Genomic DNA, 15,993 nt, shown 5'->3' with positions numbered 1-15,993 from the left:
CCAGCAGCAGCAAAGTTGGCACAATCACCACATTCTGCCTAAATTCTCAAAGAGGCACAGAAGTTTTGGGTTAAGATTTATGCTGCATTTAATCTTTAAGGGGCCATCACTCTCCTCTCTAATGGGTTTGCCCAGCCCGGGCAGTTTTGAAGCTCAGACCCAAGATGTTAATCTGAGAAAAGGTTTCAGAGAGCTCATCCTAATCTGTGTCAGAGCACCCAGCTCCCGATATCCTTCTTTCCCTAAGAAAAGCTTTGGAATGCTGCGCTGTTGGTCAATGGGTTCCCACTGAGAGCTCTTACCCTCGCATGAGAATGGGTGTGAAAAGCAGCCGCATCTCCCAGGGATCGGCATTTCCATGCAGCCGCCCGAAAATGCCCACAAGCCACGAAACTGGGTTTCTGTGTAAATTTACTGGTGATACTGGCGGGTTTTCCATCCTGAGCCTCCTGCCAGCCCCACGCTCAGGGACAGCGATGCCTTTGGCCACGCCGCCACCACTCCCCAACATTTTCTGCCTCTATTTTTACTAAACAAATATAATGGACCTTTGCCTATCGGGAGCAGGAAACATCTGCACCGCCACCGCTCTCACTCCGAATCCACGCTCCTGTTTTTGAGTTTCGTTAAACGGGGGCTCGCAGAGGCTGGGGCTGAGCAGCCCGGAGCTGCTGGGCTGTTACATGAGATATTCAGGAAGTTATTTGCATGGAGGGATAAAAGCCTGTGGCAGCAGCCGGCTGCGCTGCAGAGGCGACTCAGCCACGGTGGCCACCAGTCCAAGGAATTACATCCCTCGCAGCTTCACAATGAGTTGTTTACTGGCCTCGGCTGCCTGTGGGAAGAGCCAAGGAGAGCGGAGGAAGAGGAGAGACAAACACAATGCGAGCGAGACGCGTTAGGGGGGAGGCTGGGCTTTAGCAGCAGCCCCGGCATTTCAGCCCTATGGAAGCAGAGAGGGCTGAAAAGGGAATAAAATGAACCATCCGCCGCCTTGCTGCTGCTGCCAGAAGAGCCTCGTCCCTACCTGAAGGGCTGATATCGAAGGTAAGAGGGGGAAAGAAGCAGTTTTTAGGCAGATTCACCGCGCGGCTCTCGGGGGCAGCTCCCAGGCAGACGCAGCCACGCTTCTCTGAGTATTTGTAATTATGGCCCTGGAGAAGGAAAGCTGACCGGCTTTCCAGCAGGAATCCAGCGATTCAGGGCAAGAGCTCAAACTGTTCCAGTCAGCTCCTCTGAGAAGATTTAAAACAAAACAACAACCCCCAGCCTAACAAACAGCGCCTTTCTAAATCTGCCCAGGGAAATATTTGCTATTTTATTTCCACGGCCAACTTTGCTCTGCAGCTTCCTAATCTTACCCAGTGCTCTCCCGATTCTCAGCTCCCCCTTCTGCTCCTCACTTTTTTTTTTTTAATTGGAAGGCAAAACAATTACGGCCGCGGGAAGGAAAATCCGAGCTTTGAGGAGCTCGTCCCTGCTCGTTCCCATCGGGCACGCTCTCCCAGGCTGGGTCCCCCGGCTAATTGCTCAGGAAATCCGCGCTGCTCATTGTCGGGCTGTCCTTAAGATGCTAATTCCGAACTGGGAGAGGCTCTGGAAGGGAATCCATGGATAGAGCCCCGCGAGAGGGACCCAGCGGAGACCCGGGGCGGGGCGGGCTCCGGCGCTAATAACACATCCCTGCCCAATGGAAAGCGTTTCCTATGGAGACCCCCAGGAGTTCCCCCTTCCCACAGCCCCTGCCCAGACATTGGGCCCATTCTTGCGTCCCGTTTTCCCAAGACACGATGGCAGCGGCGCTCGGCAGCCCCGATCCCGCTCAGAACAAAGGCCGGGCAGCTGCCGCCCAGCGCGGAGTTTGAGGATGAGCGGCTGAACTTGGACAAAGTGGGATTCCCGCGTGGGAATCGGGCGGTTCGTGTCGCGGGGACACAAAGGACTGTCAGGGAGGGATCCCCTGGAAGCCCCGAGCCGTGGGAATGGTGGCGGTCCCGGTAAGTTCCCCCCTTCCCGAGGCAGGAAAAGCGGCCGGGTTTCATGGCAGCTCCGGGTGGGGGTTCTGGAGGCTGGGATGGATGTGGGGGATGAATCCCGGGTTTCACTGGAGATCCGCGGTGTTTTCCCTGCGCTGGCGACTCCCCTTCCTCCTGCTCCAGCCCTGCCGTGACTGGGGCTGCTTAAAGGGAGAAAGATGAGCTCCAAGTTTTGGGAGAGTAATCCCTGTGCGAGCTACTCCTCCAGATTGCATGGAAATGGTTCTGACTCCCAGCGCAATTCTCCACTCCCGTCGAGATTCTCGCTGTGGCACTGCAGGTGACAAGTTTAGGAGTTTTCTGTCCTCTTGTTTGTTGTGTGTTTGTGAAAAGGATCTCTTGGTTACAGCTTCCTTTTGTACTTGAAGTCAGTGTCATAAAGACACTTTAGGCTTATAATGGGTTGGATAGAAATGTGGCATTCACCTTCGTTTAATGGAGGGCTGGTTTCCACAAACTATACAAAAAATTAGGAATTAAGTTATAAATATTATACTGAAAACTTTAAAAATTTGATTTATCGCTTTGGCTTCCATTCATGGCTAAAAACTACTTCTTTAAAGCTGTAAAATTCAATGAGAAAAATTCAAAGACAGATCTAGCAAAACCCGTGTGTCCGAAGTAAAATGAACAACGAGCATCATTTAAAGATTTGGCTGTTTGGAGAAGAGAGGATTTAACACAATATAAGCACAAGGCAGAAAAATTTGCAGGAAAAGTTTGGAGGTTTTAATGACATTCCCAAATCATTGTTTGAGAGGAGACAATTGTGTGTGGTTTTTGTATTGCTGCCCTATAGGAACAGAACAGTCAAATCCAGAGGATGGGAAGTGCAAAGTTCACAGCTCGGTGATAAGGACATTCCCCCCTTGTAGTACTTTTCCATCTTGCGCCCTTAGGAGAATTCCCTAAAAACAAAACAGGCAGGAACCCTGGTAGTCTGTGGGGTTCAAAGCCTCTGCATTTTAAAAGAAAGTCCTGAAACACAGAGGAGGAAGGGGGTGGGAGAGGAGGCTGGACAAACATTTCACTGGAATCCTTTGAGGCTAAAAATGAGAGTCCTCCTCAACTGATAAAAATCGATGTCTTCCAAATTCCAGGGTCAAGAGCTCAGCTCCACACAGACAAACACAAGAAACGCCCCAGTTCTGCCCTCACCTTCATTTAGGGCATTGCAATGAGGCACAGAACTGCAAAGCTGCACCTGGGGTTGCTGAGGAGGAGGGATGGAAACATTCCCTGGGCAGGGAGAGGATGCTCTTCCAGCTGGAAGATGGATCAGTCCTCCAGCAGTGACCTCATGGCTGAAGCACAGGAGCAGGAATTAAAGCAGTTTTATCCAGAGCTTGGGCCAGGTCCTGGGGGCAGGGTGCACTGTTGGAGGGGACATGGCAAAGCAATTTGGGAATCTGTCACTGTGGCACTTGGAGCCATCTGGGTGGATGCCCTGTCCATGATCCCTCCATGCCACTGCCCCTCGCCCTGCTTACAGCATATTTGGGATTTTGATATTTCCCGATGTCTGAGCGTTTGTGGTCAGGGCTGTGTGGCTGGAGAGGTGCTCCAGGATCCCAAAGGAGCCGGCAGGGAGCTGTCTGGGCAGGGTGGGGATGGCTCCTGGAGCACTCAGCCACCCTCAGCAGGTCTTCTCGGGTCAAGCGTGCGTGCAGAGCCTCACTCTGCTCCTCCACAGGTTGCTCCTCCTCCCTAAATAAGGATCCGATTTAGTCCCGGGGAAGGAGAGCCACCACTTTCCACAGAAGGGAAATTCTCTCCCTGAAAAGAGGAGCTCTTTATTCCCAGAGCAGACAGTGGCTCTGCAAGGCTTCCTCCTGCACCAGCTCCCAGTTCAGCCCCATAAAAGGGGTAAAGATCCACCCTGCTCCAGAGCCAGACCAGCCTGAGCTGACCCTGGCTGCAGGGAAATTTGCTGGATTATTTGTGATGTGTTTGGTTAGTAGGAAAAGGAAGATCTCTTTATCTTGGCAAGTGAAATTAAGGGATATTCATCAGTCCCTGAGCCCTGAGACAAAGGTGTGTTCTGGCAGCAGAGCAGATCCTTTCTCTGGTCAAAACATGAGCTCATCAGGCTGTGACACCCTGTGATGCTGTAAATAGACAGCCACAACAGACCTCTTCATTTCCTCTCATAATATTCCCATTTTCCTTTCTTGAACCTGCAGACAACTCATCCTCTTCCTCCCCAGCATGTTTTACAGATGCATATAACCATATTTAACAGGAAAAGCAGCATCCAGCCCTTGCACAATGCCAAAATGTCATTGCCTTGCCCTCATCTTATAATTAGAAATCTGATTTCTAAGAAGCTTCACTGCAGAAGCTTTGCTGGCTAGCTGAGATTAGATATTTCTGGATTGTGGAGTAATTTCTTACTTATTTTACCACTTTACAGAAAAAGCCAGGTTGGACAAGGCTTGGAGGTGGAAGGTGTCATTGCCCATGGCAGGGATTGAACAGGATGGGCTTTAAATTCCCTTCCAGCCCAAACCATCCTGGGATTGTACAATCCTCAAAATTTCCCCTTTTCCCCTCAGGAAAAAGCCATTGAAGACAATAAAGCCCAGTTAGATCAAGCCCCTGCAGTAAATAAATGCAGGGCACAGATCCCTCAAGGTCCCAAACATGGATTTTGTCCAGCCCCATGGAAGGACTGGCCCAGCACCCAAAGGAATCCAGGACAGCCCCTCCAGCCAGGCCACCCTGCCAAGGTGAAATTGGTGCTTGTGCTGCTGGGCTGGCACCTTCTTGTGCAAGGCAAGACAAGAAAAGTCCATAATTTCTGATAATGGGAGGAGAAAGTTCTCAGCTCTCCCATTTCAGCAAAGGGAGTGCAGAGGATCCAGCCCAACAGAATGAGGATGGGGTGGCAGGAGGGCTGCACGTGGCTCAGAGGAGCTGAGGAAAGGCAACAAAGAGCCAAAAAGCCAAGGAATGGCCGAGGAAGCACTGGAAATTGTGTCAGGGAAAGCAAAGAAAGGCAGCTTGTTGGGCAGGCTGCTGACTGGGAACCTTTTGGAGCTGTGAGCAAATAAACCCAGGCCTGTTGTTGGAGTCCCCAGTGGCTCAGGGAAACAGGAGTCTCTTATTTTTTATGTTTGGTTTTTTTTTTTCTTAGCCACACTTTGTAGTGAACCAGAGCTACATCAAGGACACGGCAACCTCTACCACAAACATTATTCCTGGGTGAAAACAACCTGGTCAGACAGGGTAACTTTGCTTTTCAGCACTTCATCAGCTTTTCTTTGCATCTAAATCTTCTCTATTGAATCCAGCACTGCCATTATCCAGCAATCCCTGGGGCTCCAAACAAGCAGCATTCCCCCACTCCTCCAGCACCAAAGGCCGGGCAAAAAGCCGCTCTTACAAGTGTTAAATAATGCAAACTTCGCCGAGAAGTTTAGGGTGAATCCCATCGTTTCCTGGCTGCGGCCCAGCCCCTCTGGAGGCTGCTGGGGATGGGGAGAGGCAGAGCACGCCAAGGGTTAAAGGGTGATGTAAATGGAGAGAGACATTCTCCGTGCAAACAAAAGGAGAGTCATGCCCTGAGGATCAGTGGCTGAATATGGGGTAAGGCAGTTCGCGAATCTCTTCTGAAGGAAACATTTTAATTAGCTCAATCCAAAACAGATACAGCCCAGAGAAGGCACCACGAGCAGGAAATGCTTTGTAAGTCTCAGAGGACAGTGAGGAGACAACGGCGGTGCTGAGCAATTAAAAAAAAAAAAAAATCAAGGGAGGAAAAAAGGAGAGCGCCTTTAGGGTTCGGGCTGAGAGGCTCAGGTTTCCTTCCCTGCTCCATCCTGGAGAAGAATTAAATCGGGGTCCTGCTGCATTGGTGCACACAGAAAGGAGCAGCTGAGCTTGGAGGGGGTGTGAGGGTCCCCAGGAGCCAAAGCCAGCTCAGACCAGGGGACAGCAGCTCCCACCCATCCCTGCGCTCACTCCGGCTCAGTGAGAGGCGATCCCTCTCCAAGCCCCCCATGTTTGGGGTTTTTCTCTGAAAAAAGTTGCTGAAACCTGACTGAAGCAGGCCAATCCCAACTCCAGCTTCCCACAGGTACAGGAGAGGATGTCACACCCGCAGCAAGGGCTGGGGATTGTCAGGTCCGGTGACACTGAGCACAATAAGTGTCAAAGCCATGAATAAGAGCCTTCCTGCCCCGGTTTTTAGGCTAATCACCCGCAAACGTCCCCATTCCCCGGCATACCGGCCGGGCATTCACTCCGATAAACCGGGCAAGAATGGCCCTTTGAAGCTCCACAAACCTCCGTGGACTTCAAAGTCCCACTTCTGTCTGCTCTTTCCCCACTGTTCTCCAATACATCATTTAGGATTAGGAAATGAAAGAGATTAAAGCGTTTCTCCTTCCCAGCGCTTGGGATCGTCAATGGAGCTTTGTTTACAGGCAGCTGCTCCGCTTCCCACCCTCTAATCCCGGCCTTCCCTTGCTCCCACCACACCGGGGAAGAGAACTGGGGATCTGCCAGGAGCTCCCGGGAGGATGGAGCGCTCACAGCCGCTCAGCGAGCTGAACCCGACCCCAAAATTGGTGTCCCAAGCTATTTCCCATCCCTACACCTTTCTCTGGAGGAGCCAGATCCAGCATCACCTGCTCCAGCTTTCCATAAATCCACACTGCTGGCACTGGGAAAAGAGGCAGCATCGCTGTGCAGCACCAGCTCCTGCCCTGGCAGCCTCCAACAGGGAAAAATCAGCCACCAGATTGCCCCAGACTGGAGGTTTGTCCTTAAAGCTGCTGCCAGTTCACACTCTCAGAGCTCTCCCTGAACAAAACCAACTTTTACTGACAAAAGGAAACAGAAGTAAGTGGAAATTCCATTGCAGGAACTGAGATGTTCAGTTTTTCAGATAGAAGAAGGTTTTGGTTTTTTAAAAATATATAATAGTTTTGATTTTATCTGTTCAAACAATTGCAGTTTAATCTTATTTTATCTATAGTCACCAGTCTAGAAGAACTCAAGTCCTACAGACTTACACAGAATTATCATCTCTGAAAAAATCTGCCAAAACCCCAAACATCTCCCTGCAAAAAAACCCTTATTTGTACCTTCTGCTTAATTAAAGTGGAACAAAGGAAGGAAATAAACACCAAGAAGCTGCAGAGCCGAGTTTGTTGTGCAGCTGTAACCCTGAGCTCCATGGTGGGAGTAAGTTACACACCCCACAGGCATTGTAGCAACGGGGTGAGGAGCAGGGAGCTGCAAACCCTGGAGTGAACAGAATTCTTGTCAGGAGAAGGCAGAAATAAAGCTCTTGCTGTGCCCCAGGAAAATCCCTATTTATTTCCATGCCAGGGGCTGAGACCCTATCAAAAGACAAGGAGTGGTGCCATAACCTAGGAGAAAAGCCAGAGAAACCTCCCCAAACCCCACTGTCCTGCAGGTTTTGGCTTCTCTACCTATAAACCTTTGTTTCTCAAGATTTAAGAGATAACCTGAGTACACACCATGACAATCCAGCAAAGATCCTTCAGCCCTGGGAGGTTTTCCCATTAGGGCTCTGCCAGACCTCCCAAACCCAGAGTTCAAATGAACACACAGGGTGTCCTTCACCTCCAGACTGATAAAGTTCCACTCATCTGACATCTCACATGACTAAAAGAAAATGTGATGATGCCAAAAATGCCAGACCCAAACTTCATGCTGGTGTTTTTCTGACCTCAGCTTGCTGCACATATGGAGAACTGGATCAGTGTGGAGCAGGAAGAATGGCATAATGGAATGACAGGGCTGCTTTTAAAATTTGTTTTTACCCTGCAGTAATTCCTGTTCTAACAAACAGCTCCTCTGGATGGAGCTGCAGTCTGGCAGTTTGGAGGTGTCTTGGGGTGCTGGGAGGAGGAAATACAGGAATTGTAAACAGGATACTCAGGCACCATAGGAAGTAACACCAAGTTTTCCTCTCTTTTCAGCCCATGGAGAATGGGATATTTCTACTGTAAAAGAGCAAAGCCTGGAGCTACTCTGCTGAACCTCACTCTGAATTACAGGGTTTTGTGAGGGATGGCTGGAGGTTTGCTGGTACCATCCCTGCTAGGAGAGAGAATATTCTGAATTTTATCACACTAAACAGGGGGTTTATTCCATTACATTCCTCCCCTCCTGGACTGGCCCCCAGTTGAAATATAGGATTTAAAGCTTTGCTCCACCTGAAATATAAAAAAACCCACTACTTTGTCATCCTGTATTTACTAAGTTTTTAAAAAATATATTGCTTTACATTTTCCTAGCAAGGCAACCACAGTGGTGACCATGAAGAGCATCCCACTGCTTTAATCCATAGTGGAAAGGAAGGAAAGGGAATTTTACACTCGGAAAACTCAATCTGTGGACTCGTCCTACAGAATTTAAAGCACATGGCTGGGTTTCAAAGCCACTTGTCAGCTTGTTTAAACACCTCAGGGTTCCATAGGTAAACAAGGCAGGCTGTATTTTAAAGCCCATAAGTTAACTAGACAATTGCTGGCAGGCAATTCCCAGAGATTGGACAGTGGAAAAAATGGGATTTGACCTTGGGGCTGTCTGGAGCAGAGCAGGGAGAAAAGAATCAGGTGATGGAGCATCTTTTTTCTTGTGTGAGGATTATCTGGGTCAGGCTGCTGGCAAGGAGCACTTGGTCAGCAGTAAAGGTGAGAGTTCCAAAGGCACCCTTCAAACCTGGGTCTTGGGGAACCGCCCAAATCCAGGCCAGGTTGAAAAGTGGGGTTTCCACTGGGCTCCCAGACTGTGTGAGGTTTCCAAGGACACCCAGTCCCTCTGAGATCTCCCCAGAGTGGACCCTGGACCAGGGGAGTGTGGCACACCTGGGGTTCACACACCCAGGGAGTCAAAATCCAGCATAAACACAAACCGCTGATGGAGATAACAGGGAGTGTCTGCACTGGGAGGGAGCTCCAAGACAAGGATTTAATGCTTTAGGCTGACGGTTAAGCCAAGACTCAGCTATTCCTGTTAGAGCTCATGGGAGTTCTCCAATCCAACTTAGCTCTTGTTTAAAGGCATCTGAACTTTCAGGCAAGACCTTTCCTTTTTTCCTTTTACCACAGATCCAAAGAAAATGAGTTCAATCCCACATTTGAGATTTTACTCCTGTCCTTCCCATAAATTTAAATATTTTATATTGGTTTTTTTAGCTTCTTTCCAATAAAGCTCAATTAACCATGAATTTAGGAGGAAAAACATCTCTACAGGAGAGACCTCCAAGTTCCAATTCATCTTTTTGGATGTCTAAAGGATGAAGTCATCTGGGAAGGCAGATCTGGGCATCCTCCTTTATAGCTACATTACCAGGTGCAAAGGTGAGGTGCTGCCTGCTCCCAGGGTCACAGCACCAGAGTTTGGGAAGCCTGTGGTTCTCCAGGCATTCCCACGTGAGGAACTTGCTCCTTCCCTCCAGCAAAGCTGTGGCTATCCCAGCTTTCCCAACACTTGCCATTTTACCAGCAAGGCTGACAGCTCACGTGCGAGAACTCTCAGGAGGAAAACACAGGGAAAACATCTGATTTTGATCATTTGCATCCCAAATTGTGTCAAAACCATGATTTGTTTTCCATTTTATTTGTTTATATGTTGCCATTGCAACCTTTAACGCAGTACAGTGACAGGTTTGGAGCTGGAACTCCTCTGTCAGGGGTTCACTCTGGAAAGGATCCCACTCTTCACAAGAGTTTCGCCTCCAAACTACTCCCAGTTGTAGCTCCTAAATTTCTTAGATTACAAGGAGATTCCAGACTAGTTCTTATTTGGTTGGCTGGAGTTTGTAAGGAAAAGGTCTTTCCCTTTGTGACCCAGCTTTGCTCCACATTTCCAAGAAGTGCTGAGTTCATGATCCAACTCACAAACCTTCCTTTGCTCCAGAGGGACTTACCTCAAGGAGACTTTCTGAGGGATTATTCTCACAGGCATTAAAAATACTTTAAATAGCCAGGAGAGATGATCCAGGGAGTTCAGGAAGCACCCATGTCCAAGTAAAAACATGCTCACTTCACGTGTCTCCAAAGCTTGTTGAGTTGGGACAAAGTCTTACAAGAGTGTAGTCCATGAGATTTCCCAAATTTCACATTCCAAACCTCGACAAAGAGTAGGAATGAAAAGCAGCTGTTGGTACAGCTTAGAGGAATCTTTCTTGGGAAACTTACACTTGCAAAAAAATTCCTTTTGGAAGTAATACCATATTTGCAGACATTTTTAAGCAGGGAAAAAAAGGAAACATGGCTTTGGGAAGTGTTTTTGGTAAATATTTCTGAGCTACAACAGTTTTCCACTTTGGAAAACATGTGTAAGGATGCTCCTATTTTCAATTAGAAAAAAGGCAAAGCAGCTCTTCTTTATCATAGATTTTGGTGGGGGTTTTAATACTTTTGCATCAAAAAAGGTTGAAAATCCATAGAACTCATCTTTGTGCACAGTTTAAAGCAAACACTACAACTTTCAGCTTTTCTCCTCCTATTACAGGTTTAGGGCAAAATTTCAGATGTTTCATTCTGTTAAATTTCTTTCCAAACATACTGGCCCAATTCCATCTCAGATTTTAAAGAAAAACCTTTCGAAGGGGAATGTTGGAATTATCACAGAACTGTTTGTGTTGGAAAGGACCTTAAAGCTCCTCTTGTTCCAACCCCTGCCACGGACAGGGACACCTTCCATAGACCTGGCTGCTCAGAACAATCACTCTCCTTCAAACAGGAGGATGAGGGAGGGATGGAAGGAAAGGAAAGGCCAAATTCAGTAAATTCCATCTCCAACTGTGAAAAGCCCCAATAATAGTGGAATTTGTAAAGACTTGCTTGAAAACTAATTCCTGCTGTTGCTTGCACATCCATTAATTTGGGAGTTTCTCTTGCACAGCCACTTTGGTTCAAGACTGATGGCAGTTCTCTCTTTCTCCTTTAGGATGAAAGGATCCATGAGGGAGATGCGGTAGGAAGGAGTCCAGCCACCTCCCTGGAATGCGTTCCTTCGGGAAGGGACGAGCTCCCTGCCTTATTTTATGGATGTCACTGAAGTAGACTTTGAAGGCCTTTGGAAGCCCATCCCAGACTTGGCATGGGAAACCACAGCAACAACCATACCTGCCTGACAGATGATTCCTTCAAGTACAACCTGTACGGAGCCGTGTACAGCGTGGTCTTCATCCTTGGCTTGATCACAAACTGCGCCTCCCTCTTCGTCTTCCTCTTCCGGATGAAGATGAGGAGTGAGACGGCCATTTTCATGACCAACCTGGCGGTTTCAGACTTGCTTTTTGTGTTCACGTTGCCCTTTAAGATTTTCTACAACTTCAACAGGCACTGGCCCTTCGGGGACAGCCTGTGCAAGATCTCGGGCACGGCGTTCCTCACCAACATCTACGGGAGCATGTTGTTCCTCACCTGCATCAGCGTGGATCGCTTCCTGGCCATCGTGTATCCCTTCCGCTCCCGCACCATCCGCACCAGGAGGAATTCCGCCATCGTCTGCGCTGGCGTTTGGATCTTGGTCCTCAGTGGAGGAATTTCGGCCTCGCTGTTCTCCACCACCAACGTGTCCAACACCAGCACCACCTGTTTCGAAGGGTTCTCCAAAAGGATCTGGAAAACCTACCTGTCCAAGATCACCATATTTATCGAGGTGGTGGGATTCATCATCCCTCTGATGCTCAACCTCACGTGCTCCTCGCTGGTTCTCCGGACTTTACGGAAGCCGGCCACCCTGTCCCAGATTGGGACAAACAAGGAGAAAGTGCTGAAGATGATCATCGTGCACGTGGCCATTTTTGTCGTGTGCTTTGTCCCCTACAACTCCATCCTGTTCCTGTACGCGCTCGTGCGCTCCCAGGCCATCGCCAACTGCTCCCTGGAGAGGTTTGCCAGGACCATGTATCCCATCACCTTGTGCATCGCCACCCTCAACTGCTGCTTTGACCCCTTCATCTACTACTTCACCTCTGAGTCCTTCCAGAAGTCCTTCAACATCAAAACCCAGATCAAAATGGATTCTCTCTTCAAGACAGAGATGCCGCTCACAAAGACGGCACTGCCAGCGCCGCAGGATGAGATCAGTGACCAGGCCATCACCAATGGAGGAGATCCCACATCTGAGTCCCATTTCTAGGGAGATGTTTACACAGGGAGTTACCCCCCATTAACTCCTGATTAACACCACGTGGCAAAGAGTAGCTCCAGAAAATGGGGGTTCACACGTGGGGTTAATGAAGAAAAGCTGCTGGGGGACGACAGGTCCTTGCACTGGGATGGTCCCATCACGTTCCACAGGTGAACACAAAGTTTGAAAATCCCAATGGATCTCCCTTTGGAGATTATGGATAGGCTACAACACATGCATCAACTCAGGAGGGAACAGAACACCTTCTTTAACCAGAAGATGCCAACATTTGGCATTTTTCCCCTCAGCAGTTGACATGGGACCAGTTGGGAAATAGAAAATTTCATTTTTTTTAGAGATTCCTGCCAATATTTCTGCTTTCTGCAGGTGCATCCTCATCCTCATATGTTAACTCAGTAACTTCCCACAATATGTATGTTTGCTTACAAAGGCATAATAAAAGCTTGTGGCTTTTCCTTACTCCACTGCCAGAGTGCAGAGCCTGGTTTTCCTAGAGACTGGAATTTATGGAGAGGTTTGAAGTGTAAATAATTGTTTAGCAATTAGGCAAAAGAGTTGCTTGGTGACAGAAAAGATAATAAGAAAAAAAAAAGATAATTATTACTACAGTTTTGAAATATGAACTTTCATTTTTATCAGATTAAACTGTCATTTAATTTATTTGATTCTTTTTAATGCCACCTCTGGGAAGGAGTAAAGAGCTCATTAATGATCTGTTGCACCTGGGCTTTTATATCCCAGGGGATTATATGATTATTTCTGGGAAGGGCTGGACTGTAAAGTCAGCTGGAGAAGGGCCTGAAAGCCCAGAGTTCTTCCAGGGGCAAAGCTCCCATACAGAAGCTGAGGCAGCTGAAGGACCAGGAGTGCTGATCCACTGAAATATGGACAAGTGGTGTCACAGCACCCACAGTTAAGGTGCTGTGTGATTGCTTAATGGGTTTTTAGGGCCTCAAGGTAACTCAAAAGCCAATTTGCTGCACTCTTTTCTTAGCTGGTTACAGCAATATTGTCTTGTTTTCCAATTAATTTATTACCTTTCTTTTTATAGATTACAGAAATATATGGAAAATTAATTATTTGTATATGTTGCGTTTTACCACCTGGTTCCTTTCTCCAACTCTTGGCTCGTGTTTGAAGCTCTACAGCCCTTCCCAGGCTGGTTTATTCTTAAGCGTAAGACAGAAATGAGGAGAACAATTTCATTTGAAAAAATATAAAGTTACAACTTGTTAGCTCAGCAATATACATTACCATGGCAAAGCTACTTCTAGGGAACTATTGCCAAAAAAAGAGACAAATTATTAATTGAGCAGATGTTTTCCACTCAACTCTATTTTAAGTCTCTCTGACGAAGCCTCGTGAGATACAAGAGCAGCACCTCAAATGTGATCATTTAAAGCAACAGAGGTTTAAGTGCGAGAAGAATTCAGCTGTAAAATGTTAATGCTTCCAAGGGAATATTTATTTAGCACTGCATTCACTTTGAATAAAGAAGTCAGTGGCTAACCAACATTGAGAGACCCCAAAAATTATTCTATTTCAGCCCTAAAATGTCAGTTATTGGCAAAAAGCATATGATCAACTCATTATACACAGAGAGCATGAGAGCAGCCAAAAATATTCTATTTCAGCTCTGAGTTACAGCAATATTTACTGGAAACTTGCACACAGGACTGGCCTGGGAGGCTTTTCTGAAGATTAAACCCACAGACAATTGCACTTTGGAACAGAAGAATGTGAAAACAGGGAGACATACTGAAAAAAGTTGGTGGAATGAGGTCAGTGTGGCAGGACAAGGGATAGGCAATGAGAGGGAATTTGTCAGCAGCTGGGAAAGGTTTACCTCCAGCCCAAGGGATGAGCTGGGCTTTAGGAAGCAGCAATATTTGCCATTTAACCAGTGCCTTGTCACTTTTCCTTCCTGTGCCCCTCTCCTACTGCACCCAAACTCTTCACAGGAAATTTTAAAATCCATATTTCCTTTGGCTAGTCAGCCCATCTCAACCCTTGCTGTGAAATGTGTGCATTTCAGATAAGTTGTTCCCTTCAGATCTAAAGGCAAAGAGAGGGATTTGCCAGGCTTCCCTACAGGCAGAGTTCTCCCTAAGGAGCAAATTCTTCATCCTGTAGCAGAGGAGGGTTGGGGAACCATCAGCAGCTCTGACACACCCCAAATTCTGTGAGAAATGGGGCATCCCATCCCAAAACCCTGACAGGAATTGGACTTAATGAGACACAAGCTGCATTTTTTAGGGATGAGAGAGGGAAGGAAAAAGAACAGGGAGAATTCATTAACAAGATTCATTTCTAGGGGTGGGAGAGAGAAAGAACCAGAGTGAGAAGGATTCACTAAAAAAGTGAGGGTGCATTTAGAACCAAAGAATACCCTGACCTGGAAGTGACCCACAAGGATCATGGAAGTGCCACTCCTGGCCCTGCACAGGACAGCCCCAAGAATCCCACTCTGTGCCTAAAAACATCTTCCTATTTGCAGGAAAAATATTTGGAACATAAGAAAATGCTCTTCTCTGAGGCAAAGCCCTGCTTAATTCAGATTTACAGAGATGAGAAACCTGTTTACACTCAGCTTGATCTCAGCAGGCAACATCCAACTGCCAGCTTGGAAATCTTATTTGGAAGCTGCTGCTTTACACTTGCAAAGCAAGAAGTGATTCCAGAGCTTGTGGGGTTCGGAAGCTTTGTGGGACAGGGCTGTTCTCATGTCTGGTGGCTGCAGAACCTCTCATTTCCAGAGTCCTGAGACCTTCTGCTCTGGGTGTGCTCCACAGACCTTCCTCGGGTAAAATCCAAGGGAAGAAAGAAAAATCCAGGCTAGAAACCACTGTCTGGGCTTCTGAAGGAAATGGTAAAAGAGAGGAGGGAATGAACTGCCTGGGACTGGACAAGCTCCAGGCCCCACATCCATGGCCTGCCTGTAATCCCAGCATAATGGGTGTCTTTTTGGGAGCCAAACCAGTGCCAATGCTTACAAATTTCTGTTTGCAGTTTTATGGGGCAAGAGCTGCGGTGGATATTCTCACATAAAATGTAATCCTGTCATCCTGTGCCAAAATGCCAACTGAAAAGATCCATTATTTTGTAATTTAAGACCTCATAAATTATACGGAGATCACATGATGACTGACACTCACATCTGTTGGGACAGGTCTTGACTAATCTGGTTTTTTCTAGGTCAGGTACACTGAGTACACACTCCATGGTTTGTGGATAAATAACCAATTATGCATTCAGAGAGAGGAAAAGTCATTTTTCAGATGTCAGTAAAGCCAAGCTGGGAGGAGAGGGTGGTAGAAAAGTGGATTCCCAGCTTTTCTGGCTGAGGGGCAGCTGAGTGTTCCACCCCCCAACAAAAGGCTGCTGTCAGCAAAGACAACGCCACAACTTCAAGTTTAAAAACAAAATCAAATTAATTAAAAGTCGCTGCCTTTAGAGGCTCAGACAGGACTCAGAGATCCTAAACAAACATTAATCATGGATTCCCTTGCTCCCAGACAGCTCCCTGTTCCCATTCCCCAGTCCTCCCACAACATTCATTCACCAGCTTTGCAACCCATTGCCCAGCTGGAAAAGCTGCAGCTCCAAAAGGCTCCTGGGCCCTCTGCCCAGACCAAACCCACCCTGGGGTGCCCACACCTGGTGAAATTCTGTGCCAATCCACAGGGGGATGCAGGGCTTTGTTCTACAGTCCCAGGAATCTCCTCTTGGTGCCACCACGGGCTCTACAGTGGGTGAAGGATGCCAGGTCTTGGGTAAATCTTGTGAAAATCTCCACCAGCTTTTCACAATC

General features: G+C 47.6%; 1 protein-coding gene across 2 annotated transcripts; it reads left to right on the top strand.

Moving 5' to 3' along the window:
• The first annotated feature begins 565 nt into the window (after window positions 1-565).
• Window positions 566-13,697, top strand: LPAR4 (lysophosphatidic acid receptor 4). 2 transcript variants are annotated; one of them, XM_009090418.4, is made up of 2 exons: window positions 566-1,047; window positions 10,971-13,697. In XM_009090418.4, the coding sequence occupies exon 2, from the start codon at window positions 11,124-11,126 to the stop codon at window positions 12,168-12,170; it is 1,047 nt and encodes a 348-aa protein (XP_009088666.1). In that variant the 5' UTR covers window positions 566-1,047; window positions 10,971-11,123; the 3' UTR covers window positions 12,171-13,697. The 2 variants fall into 2 exon arrangements, with proteins under 2 accessions (XP_009088666.1, XP_009088667.1); XM_009090419.4 differs by lacking the exon at window positions 566-1,047 and adding an exon at window positions 1,463-1,997.
• The last annotated feature ends 2,296 nt before the right edge of the window (window positions 13,698-15,993 follow it).

The sequence above is a fragment of the Serinus canaria genome, chromosome 4A (genome assembly GCF_022539315.1).
Source record: "Serinus canaria isolate serCan28SL12 chromosome 4A, serCan2020, whole genome shotgun sequence".
Taxonomy (NCBI): domain Eukaryota; kingdom Metazoa; phylum Chordata; class Aves; order Passeriformes; family Fringillidae; genus Serinus; species Serinus canaria.
This window is presented reverse-complemented; position numbering and strand designations above follow the sequence as displayed.

Excerpts from the sequence above, each read along its gene's own strand:
- LPAR4 (XM_009090418.4), top strand. The coding sequence starts at position 11,124 with ATGGGAAACCACAGCAACAACCATACCTGCCTGACAGATGATTCCTTC.